At 44.1% G+C, this 24,830-nt stretch overlaps 3 protein-coding genes across 7 annotated transcripts in view; 2 read left to right on the forward strand and 1 right to left on the reverse strand.

The window, feature by feature from the left end:
- The window catches only part of LSP1 (lymphocyte specific protein 1), a 117,101-nt gene extending 112,331 nt beyond the window's left edge, over nt 1-4,770 (forward strand). For all 3 annotated transcript variants that reach the window (XM_063944706.1, XM_063944704.1, XM_063944705.1), the window contains one exon: nt 4,050-4,770. The gene's annotated coding sequence lies outside the window, so the exon portion shown is untranslated. The remainder of the gene's footprint in view (nt 1-4,049) is intronic.
- The window catches only part of PRR33 (proline rich 33), a 43,747-nt gene extending 26,746 nt beyond the window's left edge, over nt 1-17,001 (reverse strand). Inside the window, exons 1-2 of one of the 3 annotated variants that reach the window (XM_063944702.1) lie at nt 16,898-16,987; nt 8,611-8,703 (exon numbers count right to left, since the gene is read on the reverse strand). The gene's annotated coding sequence lies outside the window, so the exon portion shown is untranslated. Of the gene's footprint in view, nt 1-8,406; nt 8,586-8,610; nt 8,704-16,897 lie in introns of those variants that run through there. The other 2 variants (XM_063944701.1, XM_063944703.1) reach the window with 2 other exon arrangements.
- A 960-nt stretch (nt 17,002-17,961) lies between these two features.
- Nucleotides 17,962-24,830, forward strand: part of TNNT3 (troponin T3, fast skeletal type) — a 52,992-nt gene continuing 46,123 nt past the window's right edge. Inside the window, exons 1-3 of the mRNA XM_063944715.1 lie at nt 17,962-18,071; nt 21,154-21,189; nt 22,020-22,033. Coding sequence (XP_063800785.1) covers nt 21,170-21,189; nt 22,020-22,033 — 34 coding nt within the window. The 5' untranslated portion in view covers nt 17,962-18,071; nt 21,154-21,169. The remainder of the gene's footprint in view (nt 18,072-21,153; nt 21,190-22,019; nt 22,034-24,830) is intronic.

The raw sequence follows: 24,830 nt of genomic DNA on the forward strand, positions 1-24,830 counted from the left end.
CCAGTCGGACAACATCACGGCCCACGTAAACAGACAGGGCAGCACAAGAAGCAGGAGGGCAATGGCAGAAGTTGCAAAGATTCTTCGCTGGGCGGAAAATCATGTGATAGCACTGTCAGCAGTGTTCATTCCGGGAGTGGACAACTGGGAAGCAGACTTCCTCAGCAGACACGATCTTCACCCGGGGGAGTGGGGACTTCACCCAGAAGTCTTCCACATGATTGTAAACCGTTGGGAAAAACCAAAGGTGGACATGATGGCGTCTCGCCTCAACAAAAAACTGGACAGATATTGCTCCAGGTCAAGGGACCCTCAGGCGATAGCTGTGGACGCTCTGGTAACACCGTGGGTGTACCGGTCAGTGTATGTGTTCCCTCCTCTTCCTCTCATACCAAAAGTACTGAGAATCATAAGAAGGAGAGGAGTAAAGACTATACTCGTGGCTCCGGATTGGCCAAGAAGGACTTGGTACCCGGAAATTCAAGAGATGCTCACGGAAGACCCGTGGCCTCTACCTCTAAGACAGGACCTGCTCCAGCAGGGACCATGTCTGTTCCAAGACTTACCGCGGCTGCGTTTGACGGCATGGCGGTTGAACGCCGGATCCTGAAGGAAAAAGGCATTCCGGATGAAGTCATTCCTACCCTGATCAAAGCCAGGAAGGATGTAACCGTACAACATTATCACCGTATTTGGCGTAAATATGTTGCGTGGTGCGAGGCCAGGAAGGCCCCTATGGAGGAATTTCAACTGGGTCGATTCCTGCATTTCCTGCAAACAGGACTGTCTATGGGCCTCAAATTAGGGTCCATTAAGGTTCAAATTTCGGCCCTGTCGATATTCTTCCAAAAAGAACTAGCTTCTGTTCCTGACGTTCAGACGTTTGTCAAGGGAGTACTGCATATACAGCCTCCTTTTGTGCCTCCAGTGGCACCTTGGGATCTCAATGTAGTGTTGGGATTCCTAAAATCACATTGGTTTGAACCACTCACCACTGTGGACTTGAAATATCTCACATGGAAAGTGGTAATGCTGTTAGCCCTGGCTTCAGCCAGGCGTGTATCAGAATTGGCGGCTTTATCCTATAAAAGCCCTTACCTAATTTTTCATACGGACAGGGCAGAATTGAGGACTCGTCCTCAATTTCTCCCTAAGGTGGTTTCAGCATTTCACTTAAACCAACCTATTGTGGTGCCTGCGGCTACTAGGGACTTGGAGGATTCCAAGTTGCTGGACGTAGTCAGGGCCCTGAAAATATATGTTTCCAGGACGGCTGGAGTCAGAAAATCTGACTCGCTGTTTATCCTGTATGCACCCAACAAGCTGGGTGCTCCTGCTTCTAAGCAGACGATTGCTCGTTGGATTTGTAGTACAATTCAGCTTGCACATTCTGTGGCAGGCCTGCCACAGCCAAAATCTATAAAAGCCCATTCCACACGGAAAGTGGGCTCATCTTGGGCGGCTGCCCGAGGGGTCTCGGCTTTACAACTTTGCCGAGCTGCTACTTGGTCAGGGGCAAACACGTTTGCTAAATTCTACAAATTTGATACCCTGGCTGAGGAGGACCTGGAGTTCTCTCATTCGGTGCTGCAGAGTCATCCGCACTCTCCCGCCCGTTTGGGAGCTTTGGTATAATCCCCATGGTCCTTTCGGAGTCCCCAGCATCCACTAGGACGTTAGAGAAAATAAGAATTTACTTACCGATAATTCTATTTCTCATAGTCCGTAGTGGATGCTGGGCGCCCATCCCAAGTGCGGATTGTCTGCATTACTTGTACATAGTTATTGTTACAAAAATCGGGTTATTGTTGTTGTGAGCCATCTTTTCAGAGGCTCCTGCTGTTATCATGCTGTTAACTGGGTTCAGATCACAAGTTGTACGGTGTGATTGGTGTGGCTGGTATGAGTCTTACCCGGGATTCAAAATCCTTCCTTATTGTGTACGCTCGTCCGGGCACAGTATCCTAACTGAGGCTTGGAGGAGGGTCATAGGGGGAGGAGCCAGTGCACACCAGCTAGTCCTAAAGCTTTTACTTTGTGCCCAGTCTCCTGCGGAGCCGCTATTCCCCATGGTCCTTTCGGAGTCCCCAGCATCCACTACGGACTATGAGAAATAGAATTATCGGTAAGTAAATTCTTATTTTCTTCCAAAAAGAACTGGCTTCACTGCCTGAAGTTCAGACGTTTGTTAAAGGAGTGCTGCATATTCAGCCCCCTTTTGTGCCTCCAGTGGCACCTTGGATCTCAACGTGGTGTTGGATTTCCTTAAGTCACATTGGTTTGAGCCACTTAAAACCGTGGAACTAAAATATCTCACGTGGAAAGTGGTCATGCTGTTGGCCTTGGCTTCGGCCAGGCGTGTGTCAGAATTGGCGGCTTTGTCATGTAAAAGCCCTTATCTGATTTTCCATATGGATAGGGCGGAATTGAGGACTCGTCCCCAATTTCTTCCTAAGGTGGTGTCAGCTTTTCATTTGAACCAACCTATTGTGGTGCCTGCGGCTACTAAGGACTTGGAGGATTCCAAGTTGCTGGACGTAGTCAGGGCCCTGAAAATCTATGTTTCCAGGACGGCTGGAGTCAGGAAAACTGACTCGCTATTTATCCTGTATGCGCCCAACAAGCTGGGTGCTCCTGCTTCAAAGCAGTCTATTGCTCGCTGGATCTGTTGTACGATTCAACTTGCGCATTCTGCGGCTGGACTGCCGCATCCTAAATCTGTAAAAGCCCATTCCACGAGGAAAGTGGGCTCTTCTTGGGCGGCTGCCCGAGGGGTCTCGGCTTTACAACTTTGCCGAGCGGCTACTTGGTCAGGTTCAAACTTGTTTGCTAAATTCTACAAGTTTGATACCCTGGCTAAGGAGGACCTTGAGTTTGCTCATTCGGTGCTGCAGAGTCATCCGCACTCTCCCGCCCGTTTGGGAGCTTTGGTATAATCCCCATGGTCCTTACGGAGTTCCCAGCATCCACTAGGACGTCAGAGAAAATAAGAATTTACTCACCGGTAATTCTATTTCTCGTAGTCCGTAGTGGATGCTGGGCGCCCATCCCAAGTGCGGATTGTCTGCAATACTTGTATATAGTTATTGCCTAACTAAAGGGTTATTGTTTGGAGCCATCTGTTGAGAGGCTCAGTTGTTATTCATACTGTTAACTGGGTATAGTATCACGAGTTGTACGGTGTGATTGGTGTGGCTGGTATGAGTCTTACCCGGGATTCAAAATCCTTTCCTTATTGTGTCAGCTCTTCCGGGCACAGTTTCCTAACTGAGGTCTGGAGGAGGGGCATAGAGGGAGGAGCCAGTGCACACCAGGTAGTCCTAAGTCTTTCTTAGTTGTGCCCAGTCTCCTGCGGAGCCGCTATTCCCCATGGTCCTTACGGAGTTCCCAGCATCCACTACGGACTACGACAAATAGAATTACCGGTGAGTAAATTCTTATTTAAAGTATCATGGGAGCTTCTTAGCACATTAGATTTTTGCAGCAGTGAAAATAAGATGCGATCTACGAACATGTGCTGCTAATGTGAATCGCCAGTTTTCAACATGTCCCAATCATTGTGGCATACATAAATACCAATGACATGAATATATACTGTATATAAACTTGTGAAAAATGTATACTTTTGAATTTCTTGTATAATTATGTCACTCATATTTGGAGAGCAGTGATGTCACTTGTGTCACATGACACATTTGGAAAGAGCTTCCTGATTAAATGTATAATTGTCAGTGATGACATATCACCTCATAAATATCTCCCCATATAGGTCATTTATTTTGTTCCAAACTCACCCTTGTGTACTAAATGAAATGATTTACCTCTCAGGTAAAGTTACACCAGTTGTATACTCTGTATAAAAGCATTTGTATATGGTGTCTTCTGTGACTTCTAATATCCTTTTATTTTACAGTATAATGTACATTATAGTACAGTATTTCTGCAGCAAATAAATGCAAAGATTACAATGGATGTTACTATGAATGCAAATGTAATAATTGTCTGGAGCCATGAACTTAACATATTTTTTTCTTAATTTTTCCTTTTAGTTTTTTGGATTTAAACCAGCGACCGAATCTGCACAGAGTTTCCTAGATAAATTGCGCAAAAACAAATTCCCTTCTGATATTAAAATGGTTTACAGTGCTAAATGGTGAAGCCATGTTGCCTTATCTGAATCCCACCCTCTTGAGCTTTCATGTCATGTTTTTTGGAAGATATGTACTAAAGTCGTACAAGCCACAAACCATCTGCGCTGTGGAAAAACTTAACTGTTGTGCCTCTGTACTGAAGCGTTCCACCTCTATAATGGCAACTTGTGACTCCTATGCCTTAATGCAGAAACATCAGTACATGGAAAAGGGTCATGCTGAGCGCTGCCCCACTGCTAATAGTGACTCCTCTGTCTGCATAAACCAGGTGGCTTCAGGTGACCGTATTGTTAGTAACCTTTCCTGTGCTGCTTCAGTGTCCTCTGCTATTCAAACGCCTAACCGCTCATATACTGCAGTAGTTTAAATGCCAATGCAGCCAGCCTCCTAGATTATACAGTATGTGGATAGCATGCTGCTGCATACAAATTGGACTCATATATAAAATCAGTACATAGGGCAGCAAAGCTGATAAATCTTCACACATTAGTACATTGGCCACTCTCTCACTGTGAGAGAAACAAATTATGTCACATGACATCTAAATTGCCCAACTGCATTGGGTCTTTTTTATTTACCTTTTTTATGCTTTATAAATAAAACACATAAATATATCAAATATCGTGTATCAGTTTTGTGCATTTGCAAAGTTTGTAAAAGCGGGCATGTAGGTTTATGGGCAATAATGAAACATGTCTGTTTAGGCTTAGGATCATATTCAATTAGCTGAAGAGGTTAGCCCCGAACTTTAATGCCCGGAGCTATTTTCTTTTTTTTGTAAGCAGCGCAACTAGGGGGCACAACTCTACAGGGGCACAGTACTGGGGGTAATACTACTGGGGGCACAACTCTACAGGGGGCACAGTACTGGGGGGCAATACTACTGTGGACACAGCTACAGGGGTCACAGTACTGGTGGCACAACTACTGAGGGCACAGCTACAGGGGGCATAACTGACCACGCCCCTTATCCATAAAGCCACGCCCCTATTTTTCGCCCTGGGCGCCACAAGGTCTAGATCCGGCCCTGGTTACAAACAAAAATACATGGCAGATGGTCTGCTGGTGAACTGCTGGCTGCAACTAAATAGCCCCGCACACTGCTACAATCCTGTGGTAAGCACTGCGGGCAATTCTATATGCCCCTTGATGTTTCTCAGTGTTGACTCTTGTCACCTACACATGTAACATCAGGCATTGTAGGGACGAACCAATAGCCGTGAGAATGCAGCCCATCAATTAGGCAGGTCAATTTATGATTAGTGGTTCAGTTCACAAGATGGCTGCCACCCTGTAATGTAGGTGACAAATACTTTTCTCAGTGTTTTATTTTTATTATTTTCTATTGCAAGCTTAATATTATAATAGGCCATTTTAAATTGCCTTTGCTGAAGTGAAGGTAACGCCATAGTCACTGCATTAGAAAATGACATCTGTATATGGATAAAGATGACCAAACTTGAGAACCAGGAGGTTCATCTATCAGTGACATAACAATAGAAGTAGGTCACCTTAGCAGACTGCTAACTATTCTAAAGGCCCATACACACTTGACGATAAAATGAGCGTCGTCGTTCATTTTAGCCCTCATCAACGACGTCGCTCATTATATCGTCAAGTGTGTATGCATCCGACGACCACCGATGCGCGGCCCCGCGGGACGTTAACGACCCTCGCTTATCTGTGGAGCATGTATGCTCAATTTCCACTATGGTCGTTACCGACCAGAGACGTCGTTGAATGTGTATGGTGTGAACGACCAACGACCAAGCCACTGTTCACCAGCCCTGTTCCCAGCTCATTGTTTTAATAAACTGTTCAGCTTGGATGCTTCAACGATGAATGGTCTTTGGTAGTTGGTAGTGTGTATGCTCATGTCGTTTGCTCAGCTGTTCAAGGGAAGTCGTTAACGACGGTCGTTAACGACGTGTGCATCGTCAAGTGTGTATGGGCCTTTAGGGTAACTAAGAAAATAAAGACCATTTGCGCATTCCCTCCACTGAGGTTATTCACCCTCCCCAATTCATGGTCGGACGGTCTCCCTAACCTGTTTGTTGTTTTTGGCAAGAACTCTATAATTAATACAAAAGGTTGTGACCTCAGGATGGTACTAATGTTGTTTACATACAGTATCAACAACACCAACTTATAAATAACACAATGATCACTTAAAATATCTGAATAAGGGGTCTATTTATGAAGCAGTGAAAAGAGTGGAGAAGTTGCTCAAGGCTACCAATCAGGTGCTAGGTATAATTTTATAGAATGCACTTGATAAATGTTACTTCAATGCTAACTGGTGCCATGGGCAACTTTTCCACTCTTTTCACTGCTTCATAAATAGACCCCATAGTCTCTTACTCTAGTGTTTGGTGATAGTTGATTAATGCACAGGTCCAGTCCAAGTGTGGTCATAGGACAAACTCTTTTCTCTGTATGAGACTCTCAACCTGGATTGGTTCCGAATAAGTTCTTATGAATTCCACATTCATCACAAGTTCTTGCAATCTCAAAGGCAAGCAGACATAACAATCGTGCACACCATTGGGAAAGGGGTAACAATTTTATTCACACTAAGCACTCACATTTTATACATAAAAAACAGCATATAAACTACATCTGTCGTGTACCCATGAAGACGTGTGTAGTATGGTATGCCGGCGGCCGGGCTCCCGGCGACCAGCATACCGGCGCCGGGAGCCCGACCGCCGGCATACCGACAGCGTAGCGAGCGCAAAGCAGCCCCTTGCGGGCACGGTGGCGCGCTACACGCGCCACACTATTTATTCTCCCTCCAGGGGGGTCGTGGACCCCCATGAGGGAGAATATCTGTTGGTATGCCGGGTGTCGGGATTCCGCCGCCGGTATACTGTGTGCCGGGATCCCGACATTCGGCATACTGAAGACCACCCCATGAAGACAGCTCGCTTCACCACACAACACTCGGTCCGAAACATGTAAAGCTGGTGCTAGCTGACCCCTGGATGGTGTAACTGCACAGACTTCTGCCAGCCGATACCCTATGTGATCTGTTAGTGTTCGGGACCACTGTGATCTGCATGTCCATTACCAGCTGGATTGGTAGGGCGTGTTGTGCGGTGAAGCGATCTGACTCCATGGGTACACCACAGATGTGGTTTATATGCTATTTCTTATGCATAAAATGTGAGTGCTTTGTGTGAATAAAATAGTTACCCCTTTCCCAATGGTGTTGCACTATTGTTATCTTTGCTTGCCGTTGTGATTGCGAGAACTGTGGGGAATTCATAAGCACTGATTCTGAACCAATCCGGGTTGAGTTTCTCACACAGACAATAAGGTTTATCCTATAACCACAAGCATAGAATATAATCGCACTGATGCAGTTAGGCACAAGTCCGTTCGCAGAGCAGACGTATGTTCCGAAATCAAGCATCTGCAACTATGCAGAGTTGTTCTACGTATATCTACATGCAATTGAAGCGGTGTAACTGGGCCATCAAAGGGCATTCTCACAAAGGCAATTTTCATTGAGGAGGTGTCAACAGGATTGTGGGCTGAATAGAGTATGTACGAGTATGCGCATACCTCCCAACATTTTAGCGGGACAGACTTGTTTTGTATGCAGTGTCCTGCTGTCCCACCCACAGTCTGCAGTGTCTCGCAGGTGGTCGGGAGTTTGGCTGCAGAGAAGCGCCAGTGAATGAATGCTGCACACATTTGCGCTACATTCATTCTGTGCAGGGAGAGGCTAGGGGCAAACCAGTAGCTGTCAAAGTGCAGGGCTCGTCAGAAGGAAAGGGGGATGTGGAGTCAGTGAATTGATTTATAGAGAGATGTTACGGATAAGGAGCATCCTGTGGGGAGGCGGTTAAAGTAGTTCATGTGGGAGATAATAAGCTAATGGAACATCATTTTAGTTACTTCTTGAGTGAGAAAGAATGTTGACTATATTGTGAAGGAGGAAGTGGTAGGACTGTCATAGGGCTTAGATGTGTGGTGAGAAGCTGTGGAAGGAGTAAGTGGTGACTCTTGAGGCAGTGAGGCTTGAACATGAAAGTGCAAGATGTTATCTGAGGGTGATTGGGGAAAGATAATCATTTCAGATTAAGACATAATAAGTTTGAGGTAGTGGAGGTGGGATAAGATAGATGGAAAAGAGGTCAGGAAAGGAGAAGTGTATTTGGGTGTCATCTGTACTGAGGCTGTAGTGGACACCAAAGGAGTATATGAGTTCACAGAAAGAGGAGGTAGAAAGAGAGAATCATTGATGTACCCCGTTAGAGAAAGAGGAGGTGTGAAGTAGAGAAACTGAATGTGCAGTCAGGGAGGTAGAGGGAACCAGGAGAGGACAGCGCTGTGAAGGCCAAGGGATTTGAAGGTGTCAAGAAGAGGGAGATCGACAGTCTCAAAGGTGGCCAAGAAACATGAGAATGGAGAAGTGACACTTTGAGTCTGCCAACAGTAGTTCAATGGTTACTTTAGTAAGGGAAGCTTCAGAGGAATGGAGAGGTCGATCTTCAGATATCCTGACATTTCTTGATTCGGACTCCAATTAGTGAACACATGAAATCTGAAATACAAGCATATAAGCATTTCTGATGTGCCCTTCACATATATTGTATGCACTGAGCAGGTCTTCATTCTTTGAATTAATCAGCCCCAGCACTCATCAATCAGTGTGCATACACAGTACATCTCTCGGCTACCCGCATGGAAAGAATAGGACAGGTCTGCAGACCCAGACTTTTTATATTACTCTCCTGCATTGTGGTACACTGTTATGTGCTGTGAATATTTCAGTAGTAGGTTTCACAACAATATTCTATTACTCATTGCACCCTGTCCGCAAATCTAAGTTGGTATCCGGTCTCTAGGTCGACCACACTTAGGTCGACCACTATTGGTCGACATGGTTACTAGGTCGGCATGTCCTAGGTCGACATGAGAAGAGGTCGACATGATTTTTCAAAAATGTTTTCATTTTCTGAACTTTTTCATACTTTACGATCCACGTGGACTACAATTGGGAACGGTAACCTGTGCCGAGCGCAGCGGTAGCAGAGCGAGGCACCTTGACCGAAGCATGGCGAGCGAAGCGAGCCATGCGAGGGGACACGGTGCACTAATTGGGGTTCCCCGTCACTCTACAAAGAAAACGTCAGCAATTATTTTTAATAAAGCTCATGTCGACCTTTTGCCATGTCGACCTTGTTCATGTCAACCTAATGCTTGGGTCAACCTATTTTAGGTGTCAATTTAGTTACTGTCGACCAATAGTGGTCGACCTAGACACTGTCAACCTAAGTGTGGTCGACACTATGATCCACACCCATCTCACACCCATCTCAATTATGGGCTGAAGAGATTCACCATCTGATTAGGATATATTGACCAGAGCAGCTGGTAAATCCTGACCATTCTCAACGGGTGGTGTTCATGTGATCGCCGGTCAGCTGAACGACAGTCACATGACCTCCTCCGTGAGCCCGACGGCTCACTATCCCGATGGTCGGCATGCCGACCAACAGGGACTATTTCCACTCGTGGGTGTCCACGACACCCATAGAGTGGGAATAGAACCCGTGGCGACCGCAGGTCGCCACCGAGCCCGCAGCGTGGCGAGCGCAGCGTGGCGAGCGCAGCGAGCCCGCAAGGGGTTTGCTGCACTCGCCCCTCCCCGCCGGGATCCCGGCGTCGGTATGCTGCCGGGATCCCGGCGTCGGTAAGGTGACCGGCGGTCAGGAGACCGCCGGTCACCAGTACTACACCCTTCTCAGCATGCTCACTGTACCTTGTATGATGTATCCATTCAGCCCAAGTAGCCAGTCAATGTCTCTTTTAGATGTGGCCACAGCACTGTTGCCATTTGTTAATATTCTTTTACTGACATGTTTTATTGCTCTAAAAAACTCTCATAAGAAAAAGGATTATGGATGGTAAAAGAGCGGGATTATCAATTAGGCCACATAGACACAAGCCTCATTTAAATATTTTTTCTTTATTAATGGATGAAAATATAATGACATTTTCCATTGCTGTTAATTGATTTATTGACTCTTTGAAACCATGGACCAAGAACAAACTTTGCCAAATCGGACAAAGATCTGCCTGTGTATTGGAGCCTAAACTAGAGAGCAAATGCAATGATTAACATTTAGGTGGATTTAACATTTAGGTGGATTGATACATTTATACTGATAATAATACATTTGTCACTTTCCCTTGTATGAATATCAAGACCCTCTAGCAGGTAGTTTTAATCTTAAATGTGTAATATTTTCCACTCAGTGCATAATATAGGTGTATGTGTCCAGGAGATGGGTTGTACCCAGAGAGGTAACAGTGTATATGAATGACATCAGTGCATGCTTGCAGACTCTGGCAAGTTCCTCTCCGGGAGTTCCCTGGAGAGGATGGGTCAGATAGGAGGGATGGGGATGGGACGCCTGGCTTCCTGTAACTGGTGGCATAACCAAGATGAAACAATTCATACAAATCACGTCATCGTACCCCTTTACCTGCCCACTTTCACCATGAAGAACTGGAGGCCTCCAAGTTGTGGGAAAATAGGCCACTTTTCTAGGAACATGGAGACTCTCCCTCTAATTCAAGAGTCTCCTGGAGGTCCCGAAAGAGTGGGCAGTCCTGAACCAGCATATACAGTATGTGAGAAAGTCTGCTATCCTGGAATTATCTTTTACTCCACCCTCTCCTTTATATCTCACATTCAGTCCCTCTCCTATGATATATTTACTAAAGGTCAATTTCATCGATTTTAATCGATTTCAGCCTGATGATAATCAACCTACCGTATATCATTGTTTTGTTTCTGGGGCTAAAATACACATAACTAACATATAAAAATTAATATAAAACAATGTCTATTAGTAAATTAATGTTTCAACCCCAACATCGATTTAGATTGATTTGCATTGATTTGAAATCAATGAAAATTCACAAAAATTGACCTGTAGTAAAAATATCCCTAGTCTTGCCACTTCCAACTTCAAAATAACTCCAAGATCAGACCCTTTCTCACCCAAGAGGCAACAAAGGACTTAATCAGTGCTTAAAGTGGTGGAACTCACCCCCCAGTGCCCAAGCAAAAAAGGTATTGCACGCACCCCCAAAAGGGGAGTGGTCTCAAAAAGAAAGAGGCGTGGTCACACAATAGTATCCCCAATAAAAATTATGCCACACAGTAGCACAATCTTATTCACATTACACTACATAGTAGTGTCCCTTATTCATGTTATGACACACATTAGTGTCCCTTATATACAAAGCCCACAGTAGTAGCACCCCTAATACACTTAATGCCCACAATAGTAGCACCTCGTAATACACAATGCCCACAGCAGTAGCGCCCTTTATACAGTGCCCATAGTTGTAGTGCCCCTTATGCAATGTCCACTGTACTGTGGATACAGTGGTAGTGCCCCTTATATAGAGCCCATAGTAGTGGTGCCCCTTATGCAATGCCCCCAGTAGTAGTGCCCCTTATGTCCCCAGAAGTTGTGCCCCACATGAAGTGCCCCCTTTACAATGCCCTTATTAGTAGTGCCCCCAGTAGTAATGCCCTTAATGATAATGCCCCCAGTCATTTAGCCACCTGTAGTTATGCCCCCAGTAGTTATACCCCTGTAGTTATGCCCCCCAGTAGTTTAGCCCCCAGTAGTAATGCCCCTGCTGTTATGACCCCAGTAGTATACCCCCCTTTAGTTTAGCCCCCCAGTAGTAATGCCCCCAGTAGTTTAGCCCCTGTAGTTATGCCCCTGTAGTTATAGCCCCTGCAGTTATGGCCCCAGTAGTTTTGCCTCCCTGTAGTTTAGCCCTCATGTAGTTTGCCCCATGTAGTTTAGCCCCCAGTAGTAATGCCCCTAGTAGTTTAGCCCCCATGTAGTTAGCCCACTGTAGTTTAGCCCCCCTGTAGTAAAGCCCCCTAGTAGTAATGCTCCCAGTAGTTAGCCCCCAGTCAGGCCCGGCGTTACCCGCTCAGCGAAGGGATGCAGTGCAGGGAGGCGCTGGGACGGATAGGCGCCTTCACTGCTCTGCATCCCTTCCCTGCTGCGCCGTCCTGTCCCCCCTGCTGCTGCTGCCACTGCTGTGTCTGTCACTGTATGACAGGCACTGGCAGCGGGCACCTGCAGCATGAAACGCCTCCTCCCTCCCCTCACCTCGTCCTCATCTCATCTGTGTGAGAGCGCCGAGTATGGGACAGAAGGGGGCGGAGCTACACGGGACGGTAGGGGGCGTGGCTAAACGGGCCATAAGGGGGCGGAGCTACACGGACCTGGCTGCTGTACAGAGAGAGACTGGATTAGGTAAGTGGAGGGTGAGAGAGAAGTGTGTGTGTGTGTGTGTGTATGGTGGGTGTGTGTGTGTATGGTGGGTGTGTATATGTGTGTATATATGTGTGAATTGTGTGTGTGTATGGTATGTCTGTGCGCGCGCTCTATGGACACCACTACTGGGGGGCATTACGTATAAGGACGCTATTACTACAGGGGGGCATTACGTGTAACAACGCTACTACTGGGGGGGCCATTACGTGTAAGGACGCTACTACTACTGGGGCTGGGGGCATTACGTATAAGGACGATACTACTACTGGGGTGCACTACGTATAAGAACGCTACTACTACTGGGGGGCATTACGTATAAGGACGATACTACTACTTGGGGGCAGTATGTATAAGGACGCTACTATTACCGGGAGGGCATTACGTATAAGGACGATACTACTACTGGGGGTGCACTACGTATAAGGACGCTACTACTACTGGGGGGGCATTACGTATAAGGACGATACTACTACTTGGGGGCATTATGTTTAAGGACGCTACTATTACCGGGAGGGCATTACGTATAACAATGCTACTACTACTGGGGGGAGGGCATTACGTATAAGGATGCTACTTCTGCGGGGGGCATTATGTATAAGGACGGTGCTACTACTGGGGGCGCATTACGTATAAGAACGCTACTACTACTGGGATGGCATTACGTATAAGGACGCTAATACTACTGGGGGTGCACTACGTATAAGGACGCTAATATTACTGGGGGTGCACTACGTATAAGGACGCTACTACTACTGGGGGGTATTACGTATAAGGACGCGTCTACTACTGGGGGTGCACTACGTATAAGGATGCTACTACTACTGGGGGTGCATTATGTATAAGGATGCTTACTACTGGGGGGGCATTATGTATAAGGACACTACTACTACGGGGGTGCATTATGTATAAGGACACTACTACTACAGGGGGGCATTATGTATAAGGATGCTACTACTACTGGGGGGGCATTATGTATAAGGATGCTACTACTACTGGGGTGCATTACATATAAGGACGCTACTACTACGGGTGGGGCATTACGTATAAGGACGCTACTACTACGGGTGGGGCATTACGTATAAGATTAATAAGATTGTGCTACAGTACATTGTGGTGTAATTTTAAATGGGGGTACTACTCTGTGGCCATGCCCCTTACTTGTGAGCCAACACCCCTTTTCCCGGCGCGCGCCAAAGGAATATGGGAGGGCGCAAATTTATAGTTTGCAGGGGGGCGCCGAACACCCTAGCACCGGCCCTGCCCCCAGTAGTAATGCCCCCCAGTAGTAATGCCCCCAGTAGTTAGCCCCCTTGTAGTTTGCCCCAGTAGTAATGCCCCCCAGTCATTTAGCCACCTGTAGTTATGCCCCCAGTAGTTATACCCCTGTAGTTGTTATGCCCCCAGTAGTTTAGCCCCCAGTAGTAATGCCCCTGCTGTTATGACCCCATTAGTTTACCCCCCTTTAGTTTAGCCCCCCAGTAGTAATGCCCCCAGTAGTTTAGCCCCTGTAGTTATGCCCCCAGTAGTTTAGCGCCTGTAGTTATGCCCCCAGTAGTTTAGCCTGTGTAGTTTAGCCCCCAGTGGTAATGCCTTCTGTAGTTTAGCCCCTGTAGTTATAGCCCCTACAGTTATGGCAGTTATAGTTTAGCCTCCCTGTAGTTTAGCCCTCATGTAGTTTGCCCCATGTAGTATAGCCCCCAGTAGTAATGCCCCCAGTAGTTTAGCCCCCATGTAGTTAGCCCACTGTAGTTTAGTCCCCCTGTAGTAAAGCCCCCCAGTAGTTAGCCCCCAGTAGTAATGCCCCCGTAGTTAGCCCCCTTATAGTTTGCCCCAGTAGTAATTACCCCCAGTAGTAATGCCCCCCAGTAGTTAGCCCCCTTGTAGTTTCCCCCCAGTAGTAATGCCCGCCAGTAGTAATGCCTCCCAGTAGTAATGTCCCCCCTGTAGTTAGTCCTCTTGTAGTTTCCCCCCCAGTAGTAATGCCCGCCAGTAGTAATGCCTCCCAGTAGTAATGCCCCCCCTGTAGTTAGTCCTCTTGTAGTTTGCACCCCTGTAGTTTGCCCCCTTGTAGTTTGCTCTCAGTAGAAACATATGAAAAACAAAACACAATACTCACCAAGCCCCGCTCCCGCGTCTGACCACTGCAGTCCTTCCGGCGTCCACTCCTCGGCACTATGGGAGATGCAGTTCCGCCCCGTTCCGGCTCACTTTAACCCCTGGACTTAATTTAATCATTGATTCCTCTCTAGACTGGACTACTGTAACCTTCTATTATCTTACCTTCCTGACCATACTTACCTGCTCTCCGAAAGTTGCTGTTTTCTCCCGATTTTTTGGGCAGTCCCCCACACCCTCGGAAGAGTGGCCACATCTCCCGCATCCCTCCCACTGTACAGAGAAGTGGGCAGGATGGTGAGATAAAATGAGGAATCACTGGTCCTTTGGGAGGGAGCGTGGCTAAAATTACACAAATTGTGGCTTTTTAGCTCTGCCCCCTCTGCACAGAATCGCAGGATTTTGCTGAATAAGGGGCGGGGCTTATTGATGTGAAAATCCGGACTCCCTGAAATGCTGTGCAGCATCTCCTCTTCAAGCTTTTCCTGGAGAGGAGAAGCAAAAGGTAGGAAAGTATGCCTGACTCCTGTCTCTCCCCACTCCAATATGTCCTCAGTCCTGCTGCTGGGTTTATCTTGCTCTCCAAGCTCCTGCCTCCCCTTTCCACCCGGCCCTACACTGGCTCCCCTTCCCATTCAGAACCCATTCACTTACAATGCCCTTAACCAATCGTCTCCACCTACATCTCTCACCCGCCCACTCTGCTCTGCTGATGACTGCCGCCTGTCCTCACTTATAATAACCTCCTCTCACTCCAGCCTCCAAAGGGGGAATTCAATTGTTTCTAGGGGGGCAATAATTAATGGGCACCCACACAATATAATGCTATGTCGTATGATATGAGTTGTACAGTACTGTGAGTTGCATACTGCAGGTTTTCACAATAGTAATTGCACATGAAAAACACAAATGTAGTTTATTCTTACAGTGAAATACTGTATAAATGTGCACACATTGTGACAAATAACTGTGCACTGAAAGCTAAGGAGCTTCATCCTATAGAGTATTAAAAAGCTTAACACACTGTAACACTATCGCCCTCCACTATGTTAAGAGGCTTGAAAATAGAACCTAGACACATAGTCACATGACTAATAACGAGTCTTGATTGGACCAGAGTCGTATGGCCCCCAGAGATTTCCAAATCCTAACCAGTACAATTAAGTTATGGCCAATTCTAACTAGGAGATACCTGATCCCTTGGCCAAGAGAATGGGAAATTAGAGCATATACGGTGTAGTAAAATCATCTTACAGCAGCAAGATGAATGATGATTTAGGATGCAAAATAGATATACACCTTTCATAGGTACTGCTAAACTGTTACTGTACTATTGTAAAGGGTGATAAAATACAGGATGACTTGCAAATGAAACTACTAATAACTGACTTTGCTACAGACCTGTTTCACATCCGACCACCACACACATACTGTACAGAGAAATTTGCTCTATGTAAAATGCACCAAGAAATGGAATAAAAAAAAATGTTGCAATTATCTGAACCTAATAGCCCTACAAAAGTTTTTCAATATTATAATTACATGACTTTTTCCAAAGGAATGAAAGCTTCTGGAGTTATACTGTAATATATATATTTATATATTTGATTTATACCTGTGATAAATGCTGATTTGTCTGAAATCATGACATTAATTTGAATTTCTTATTTGAGTTTATTTTTTCATTTTTATTGCACCCAAAACTGCACCTCTAGCTGCACATCTATGGGAAAAGCAAGTTTATATTACAGTTTATAAAAACTGAAATTGTCTGCAGCACATAAAACAATTTTTCAAGCAAGAATAATTATTTTATTTTCTAAATTCTATCATTTTATACATCGTTCTAAGATACAGAACAACATTTGTCTATTGAAAATGCTTCTTTGTCCCCCACCCTACTGATATCATATCTTCCTATGCACTGCACACCTACTGTATGCTCTTTTGCCAAAATCGTTGAGGCAGGACCTTTGTTAGCAATGTGACTTTGTAGAATCCTTGTAAGTATAACCGCAAAATAACCGCCTGCAGTTTAGCGGATCTAATGGAGTATTACATGCACTTGTTGTTAACCCTTTGTTTGCAATGGTACCTATGTTTCATATTTTAAAAAATATCTCCATTAGATCCTTTGCAAAGTTAAATGACAGCTGGCTATCGTAAACTGCAGGAATCGCTCAGCATTTTCTTTACCCCAGCTCTGTTTGCACTACCATAAGATTATTTATTCAGACGTAAAGTAACTCTGATTTATTTTCTGATTAAATATGGATTTCTGTACCCCACTTGTTATTTTGTTACCTGCTCAGAGTGATCAATATATGCCCAGTGACTCTGCCCAGCTCCCTTCTTCCATCAGCGACAGCAAGAAAACGACCCCCACACCTGGGACAGTAAAACTGGGAACCTGGGTGGACGAAGGGGGGCTGTGGAAAGGTCAAGGGGAGGGGGGAAATCCCACTGTTTAAAGTGGGACTCTGGCCCCCCCTACTGTTCAGAAACTGCATAGATTATGGCAGAAGATCAGAAATGTGACTATGTGCTAAGTATGTGTTTCATAGCAATCTGTGTCACAGAGCTAACACTCTAATTAATTGAATTTTTGACAGTAAGCTCTCAGTGGGCAATCCATGGACTAATGTATAATGACATTAATTACTGCAATGATAAGTAATAATAAAATTACTTGATTTATTAGCAATATAATGTGAATATAACCAAGTCTTTTAGCAGGATTTTAAAGTACAGATGCTAATAGCATTACACAGTAGAACACATTCACTATGATCAGTTAATGCAATTCATGTATGCTCAGTGCTGCTGTTTATTAGAACATGTTAGGAGTGGCTGAGATGCAAAAAAATATGGATTTGCAGCAACATTGTTATACTTGATTTATAAAGTCAGAGTATACAGCAACTCAGAACAGTGTGTTAATTATAGGTCACACATGATTTTGGGTTCCTCACTACTCCTTCCATTTACTTTAATGGCAGAGTGCAGCTGAAAACTGTGGAGTTGATGTACATACCCCCTACTATGAAGGTGGTCTTCTTAATTTAACAACACACACACACACACACACACACACACACACACACACACACACACACACACACACACACACACACACACACACACTCTCTCTCTCTCTCTCTCTCTCTCTCTCTCTCTCTCTCATACACACAAGGGAACATCTCCAAATTCTGCTGTCCTGCTTGGTCTATAATTAGTGAGTAAGCTGAGCTTTAACCCAAGTGAGCCCCCTCCCCTATAACCTATGCTAAGCAGCTGTTCCTACCCTTGCCCAGCCCCTGGTGTGTGCAACTCCTCACCCCCCACACAGGGTGTCCAATCCCGTTGGGGTATGGATCACATTTCGGTATAATTGCAAGACATAACCAGGCCGGGGGGTGATTGAAAAGTCTCACAACTGCTCCGACCCCCAGTGCTGGTCTCTGCTCTACTGCCTCAGGTAAGAGAAGGGTGATGGGGGCCTGAAATATACCCCTCAAACAAAGGAAGTGACCTCAGACACTGCAATATTAGAGGGGATCCAAGTGGTCTCAGGAGCCAGGCACAGTAAACTGTGTGAGAATTGATCCTTTCCTGATCAATATAGACGAACAGAATTTATTTTCTATATACTATTTTGAGAGTTAAAATGTGATGCAGAGAGATAACAGATGCCTGGATGACACACAGCTGCTATGAGTGCCTAAGACCTAGAAAGTTATACAAGCTGCCAAGGTCATATTTGCAGACAAGTGTCATTCTCACAGAAAGCTGCCCCCTCATGCTCAAAGAACAAAAGTACAGAGCAGAAGTGTGACCCCCCCCCCCCCCCCCCTTATTTCTGCACTGTATTGGTAGGATCCATTGTCTAATCCTTTGGCAAAGATCTGTACAGAATTGCTGAGTGTAGGAATCCAGGCTAAGCCAAAGAATGGCAAGACCGGCATCACTAATGTGACTCAGGCAGAAATCCAGCTACATTTTATAAGTCACCTGAATGTGCTGTCTAAATACATGGCTGGTGTGTGACTATCTATCTATCTATCTATCTATCTATCTATCTATCTATCTATCTATCTATCTATCTGTCTGTCTGTCTGTCTGTCTATCTATCTACATGTCTTTCTATCCGTCTGTCTGTCTGTCTATCTATCTATCTATCTATCTATCTATCTATCTATCTATCTATCCATCTATCTACTATCTATCTATCTATCTATCTATCTATCTATCTATCTATCTATCTATCTATCTATCTAATCTGTCTATCTAATCTCCAATTGTCATGATCTAACATCAGTGCAGCCTTGAAGACTTTTTTATGAGAACAGGAGGAAGATGTGTGTAAATCCAATAACTTGTCTTGTTCTCATACCTAAATGGTCAGTGTTAATGTTAAAAGCTCTTTGCCGCATACCCCAATATTGGACTCTCTGATCAATAATATGATTGCACCTAAATATTATCAATACTATTTCTGTTTGTATATGTATAACATTCTGAATGTACCTGTATATACAGGACTTTGATTAATGACTGTTAGCTTTATCAGTTTTCAGAGTAACATGATATGATCAAGAGGGAAATTCTACTTCCTATATTGCAGGTTTTTCCAGCTGGTTCTAATCTGTTTCTTTGCATTACTTATAAAATAGGTATTGATACGCGTACATAGTCTGCAGAGGCTGTGTTTTGTGGGAGGATGCACTACAGTGACACAGTGCAAGTGTGTAATGGTCTGCAGTATAGAAGAGCATGCTAGTGATAGTATGTGCAGTAGATTACGGCTGGTGACATTCTTTGTCATCACGTTCTATATATATTGTTGTTAGAGAATTGTGTTAGCTGTTTTAGAAGTTGACATATGGTGAACAGGTTGAGCCTGAGCAGTTGGTACCAGCTGTTGGCTGTGTTGGATGGGGAGGTGAAAGATGCCATATAGAACATGACGTCTCCAAGTGTCGCCTTCTCTTCTAATCCTTATCTGGGAGGTGTAGCAGAAATGTGATTATACACAGTGATATATAAAGCACCTTCTGGCAGTCATGGAACATATATATAGTAACCACCAGAGAACTACAGGGGTGTTTCTATATATTCATTTACGAAGCATCTCAAAATTATGGAACTCTCCAATAACTTAATTATCAATATTTCTAATAGGAATATCCCGACCTGCTTATTATCCCTATAATAACTCACTCCCGGGTCCAAGTCACCTTTAAAGGACATTCCCAGGCATCCTAAAATAGACCAGAATCCCCAGTTGTCCCTGGTCTCGTACCAACCCGCCCCCCTTTGCCATCTCATGTAACATCTAAGTCATGTATGGTGCAGCTCTGGGTTCCCAAGTTCTCCTTACAGGGTGGAAACTAAATTAAGCCATACCGCGCCATCACATCCTTGTCTTGTACTCTATTACAGAAGTTTTAAAGCAAGATTATAGCTGTGGGGAAAAAAATAAAATATTAAAACTGGTTCCATTAAATTAAAAAGTGAAGATTTCTATAAAAGCTATGTACACTACACTGTATATAAGGGGTAAGGTGGTATTTATGTGGCTTGTGACTTGTAGATATTGTTGTTACATGAAATACTTTTATGTGAGATTGCTGATGTCAGACTACAGATGGCGTCAATGTGTGACGCATCTGTCTGTACATTATACATACATGACCTTCTGGTAAGGAACATAAAAGACAAGCTACTGAAGGGTGCATCAAGTTGATCCCCCGCCTCTGTAGTTAACTTCAGATAGAATCACAGACGGATTAGGATGTCCAGTTATTCCACAGAAACTTAATGTACTTTTTATAACAGATATTACACTTCTTTAATACAATTAGTGACATAAATAAAATGAGAACTACAGATATTGAAATCTGTTAATAAAATTATATAAAAATGCCCCCCTCCCCCTCCCCTCCCCTCCCCCATGGGGTAGGTAACATGTGGCACTCTACCTGCTGTGGAACTACACATCACAGTTTTCTTGTTAGGGCATGCTACAACGGTGTCAGGACATGCTGGGATGTGTAGTTCCACAGCAGCTGGAGTGCATGGGTTGATATCCCCTGTATTAGAACATCAGTACTGTGCCTGCTTCTAGTTACTGTATGTTCTGTAGTCTTATGCTTGCTGCATCTAAATCTCAGTGTTTCCCCATAATCCTGTCATTCATTATCACACTCACCTAACTATATCACATATATACAATTTTATCTATATTATTATAGCTCTGCTATAGGAATAACCCAGAGCTACAGTACACCATATGAACCACACTACAGTAGCACATACTGATCTGAACGTCAGTGACTGAATAATTCCTTCACTTCTATGCAGGGTAGTAACAATGGGATGTAGTTATGTGATCCCGCCGGTCACTATACCGATGCCGGAATCCCAATCTCTGCACAGCCCGACAGTCGGCAAGCGACTAACACAACCCGTAATAATGTATAGTATTGCTGGGATATGATAAAACAGGGAGGAACTTTTCATTAGTTCTCACAGTCTTCTTTCATTCTGTTTCCTTCCAGCCGACCAAAAGCCACCATGTCTGACACAGAGGAAGTGTAAGTATCCAAAACAGCAGGGGTTGCGCTTAGAATTAATGCGTTTGTTACTACATATCACAGTGTATATATGATGTATGCAAAAACATAAACCTACATCTACACCCATATGGACTATAAACACACACATACAGTATATATATACATGTGTGTGTGTGTGTGTGTGTGTGTATATATATATATATATATATATATATATATATATAATTCCTGCATGAAATGATTGGATTATAGTTGGAGCCTTGCAGTTAAATTTTTCTTCGAGAGGAGCATTTAGGACTCATAATTCAATTTGCTCTCTTCAATTAAATGAAAAATACTATGCAAGGCTTGAGGAGAATTGTAATGCTCAAAGGAATACAGAGGCCAATGACTGGCTTGTATGCGCTAATCCAGCAGCACAGTGTCCATAGAGATTATTCTGTCATTTGGTACCTATGTGAAATTAGTTTTAATCCCTAATAATGCTAAAGTCAATACAAAAGTAATAGTCCATGCACAAAGAAGTTGTCTGGCAGGACTGGTATAATGTCACCTATAGTAGCAACAATCCGCTAGTCACTTAGAAGCTTTCTTCAGTGGGGATGGGTGTAATTTGCTCACACATATTTACTCATGTCAGATATGGATACATAAAGATAGACTGCATTGTGTTTTGTGTAATCCAAGTTGGCCATATATGTATTAACAGTGTATTTTTTCTCTCTCTCCCTTTTCCTTCTTGTTGCTGTTTTGTATTATGTCCTTCTGTTACCGTTCCATTCTATTCTGTTCCCCCTTCTATACTTTCTATTCTCTCTGTTCTCTGCTGTCTTTTTTCCCGTTACCAGTGAACAGGTGGAGGGTGAGTACAGACCTTCTACATAAGTAACACAACAGTGTTTTTAGTACATTCTCCTGTTAGTGTTCCTCAGAGGTGCGGAAACTGTGGATATCCAAATTATGTGCTATAGTTCTAGAAGATGACGTGATTGTTTGATAGGAGTTGTAGTTGATTCATAGGGAAACCACATGTTCCGTCAGCCTACTATACAAATATGTTACTTACATGATCACTCTTGCAGATGAAATTATTATGATGGTTTTATTGAGTTTGTCCCAAGCAGGATTATACCCAATACGCTGTTTTATAAATGAACGTATGCATGATAGTATGCCTATCTATGCAAGTGATGCCTTTATATGGACTTCCGGTGGTGTATATATATTGTTCTATTTTATATTTCAGAACCCTAATATTTATCATAACAGATTCGGCATACTTACAGAAAACCACTGCTGTAATAAGGCCAACATTGTTTGTGATGAACTGGTAGATCAGGTCACATCTGCTGCACCTGTACCTATAGGTTAAAACCGACTGCATAGAAGTTTATAGACCCATCCCAGTATGCCATAAGAATAATACCTATAGCAGTGGGAGCGCCACACATCTGAATGGTTTAATGCAGTGGTTCCCAAACTTTCGTAAATCACGGCGCCGTAGTGTATCAGCATTTTGTTTTTCACGGCACCCAAAGGATAAAAGTTTTTTTATTGATGAATTTGGAAAAAAATATGAAATTAAGTAAATTGTGCCTACCTGTCATCCTTAGGGCCCGTTATGTGGTGGTGTACAGTTGCACTTCTGATTGTCCACAGGTTTTATGATTGGCAGCCACTGGCACTGGTTTTGCCGATCACTTTGCCCATAAATAATTGATTTGGTCCTGGATCACCAACCAGAGACACCCCTGCAAAAGCCTCGCAGCACCCCAGGGTGCCTAGGCACACACTTTGGGAACTACTGATTTAATGCAATTATGTGTATACAAAATGTCTGAAAGTAAAAGTGATATTTGAGCATCATAACATGTATTAACATTGTCTCTTACTCATTTTTATCTTCTTTACTCGATGACAAATATTAAACCTATCTTCGTAATCCAGTCTCCTCCCAAATACCAGCAGTGCATGTTTTACGGGTTTCCTAAACTGAGCACGTAGAAATCCTGAGCACAATCTGCTTTTATGGGTGCCCTTGGATACTAAAATTGGAAAACACTATATTTTCCCCCATTAATATTTCGATTTCTCAATCACTCTCTCTGTGAAGACAAAAAATGCTCTTATTCTTAACTAACTTTAGAATGACTAAGTCATTATATTAATGTAGAAGTAAAAACAAATCAGCTGTCAATAATTACCCAAACTGAGTATAGATGTGAACTTTTTAAGAAAAAACATGACTAAATAATCTGTGCTTCAACAAGGATAACCGTAAACCCTGCTCTGACAGCTCTTACATCATTCCTGCACCTAATTTCCAGACTTCCTTTCTCTACTTATTTCCCTTTTCTTCCCTCTTCTCTTGTGTGCTTGGATGGGATCAGTACTAAATGCCGCCGGCCGGAATCCCGGCGGTCGAAATCCCGACGCCGGAATCCCGACCACACAATCCCGACAGGGGTGGCGAGCGGAACGCAGCCCCTTGCGGGCTCGCTGCGCTCGCCACGCTGCGGGCACGGTGCCTCGCTACGCTCGGCACACTATTATATTCTCCCTCTATGGGTGTCGTGGACACCCACGGAGGGAGAATATGTCGGGATTGTGGCGGTCGGGATTGTGGCGGTCGGGATTCCGGCGTCGGGATTTCGACCGCCGGGATTCCGGCCAGCGGCATCTTGACCGCATCCCGCTTGGATAACTGGTTTAATTCCATTACCTGTTAACACATTCCTTCTCTCCTTACCTTATTAACCAATGCACTTTTATTTCTTTATTACTGATGTTTTCTCCAAGCAAGATCACCAGTGTAATCCAGGACATATATAAAGATGTATATTGCAGTTTAATACACATCTGCAGTATTAATTTTTGTATATTTAAAATCAATGCATTGATCTGCTCTCCTTAGCATCTCTTATTAACTATGCATAACTCTGAATCCTACTAACAGGGTCTCTGGTAACACTGCCACCTGCTGGCCAATCGTTTTTTATTGTACATTTCTTACAGGGCTTCAAAAGCAGCCGCATATGTTTTTTGTGTCTATTTTATGGGGTATATGTGTTTCATGTCAGTTTTGGTGATATAAATACCGTGTTTCCCCGATAATAAGACACTGTCTTATTTTTTGGGGGGGTCCAAAAAACACCATAGGGCTTATTTTCGGGGTAGGGCTTATTTTAATTATCATTGACAGCAATTCCAATAAACAGGCAATTGCTTTCTTGTACTCAACGGTATAGCTCTTCCTTTTTGCCCCTCAGTCCTGCTTTACAATACTTTACTTACCGTTTTTTTCCCCTTCACTTTCCCTTTTTTCTATACTCTCCTCCGCGGCGCTTCTGTAAATGGCGCTGGCACGCACGCCAGCGTCATTCACAGAAAGCGAGGGGAGGGTGCGCACTCACTGTAAGAAAGTGAGACGCTGCAGCTGTGATTGGATGCCACTGTTAAATCTTTAACAGCGGCATCCATTTCATGCGCGGGGGGGGAGGGGGACAGAGCTGGGGGCATTGTAGTGTAGCGCAGGAACCAGACAAAATGGGGATTTAGCTAGGTCTTATTTTCGGGGTAGGGCTTATTTTGGACCGTTCTGCAGAAGTAAGGGTAGATCTTATTATCGGGGAAACACGGTACTACATTTATTTTAATCA

The sequence above is a fragment of the Pseudophryne corroboree genome, chromosome 11 (genome assembly GCF_028390025.1).
Source record: "Pseudophryne corroboree isolate aPseCor3 chromosome 11, aPseCor3.hap2, whole genome shotgun sequence".
Classification (NCBI taxonomy): Eukaryota; Metazoa; Chordata; class Amphibia; order Anura; family Myobatrachidae; genus Pseudophryne; species Pseudophryne corroboree.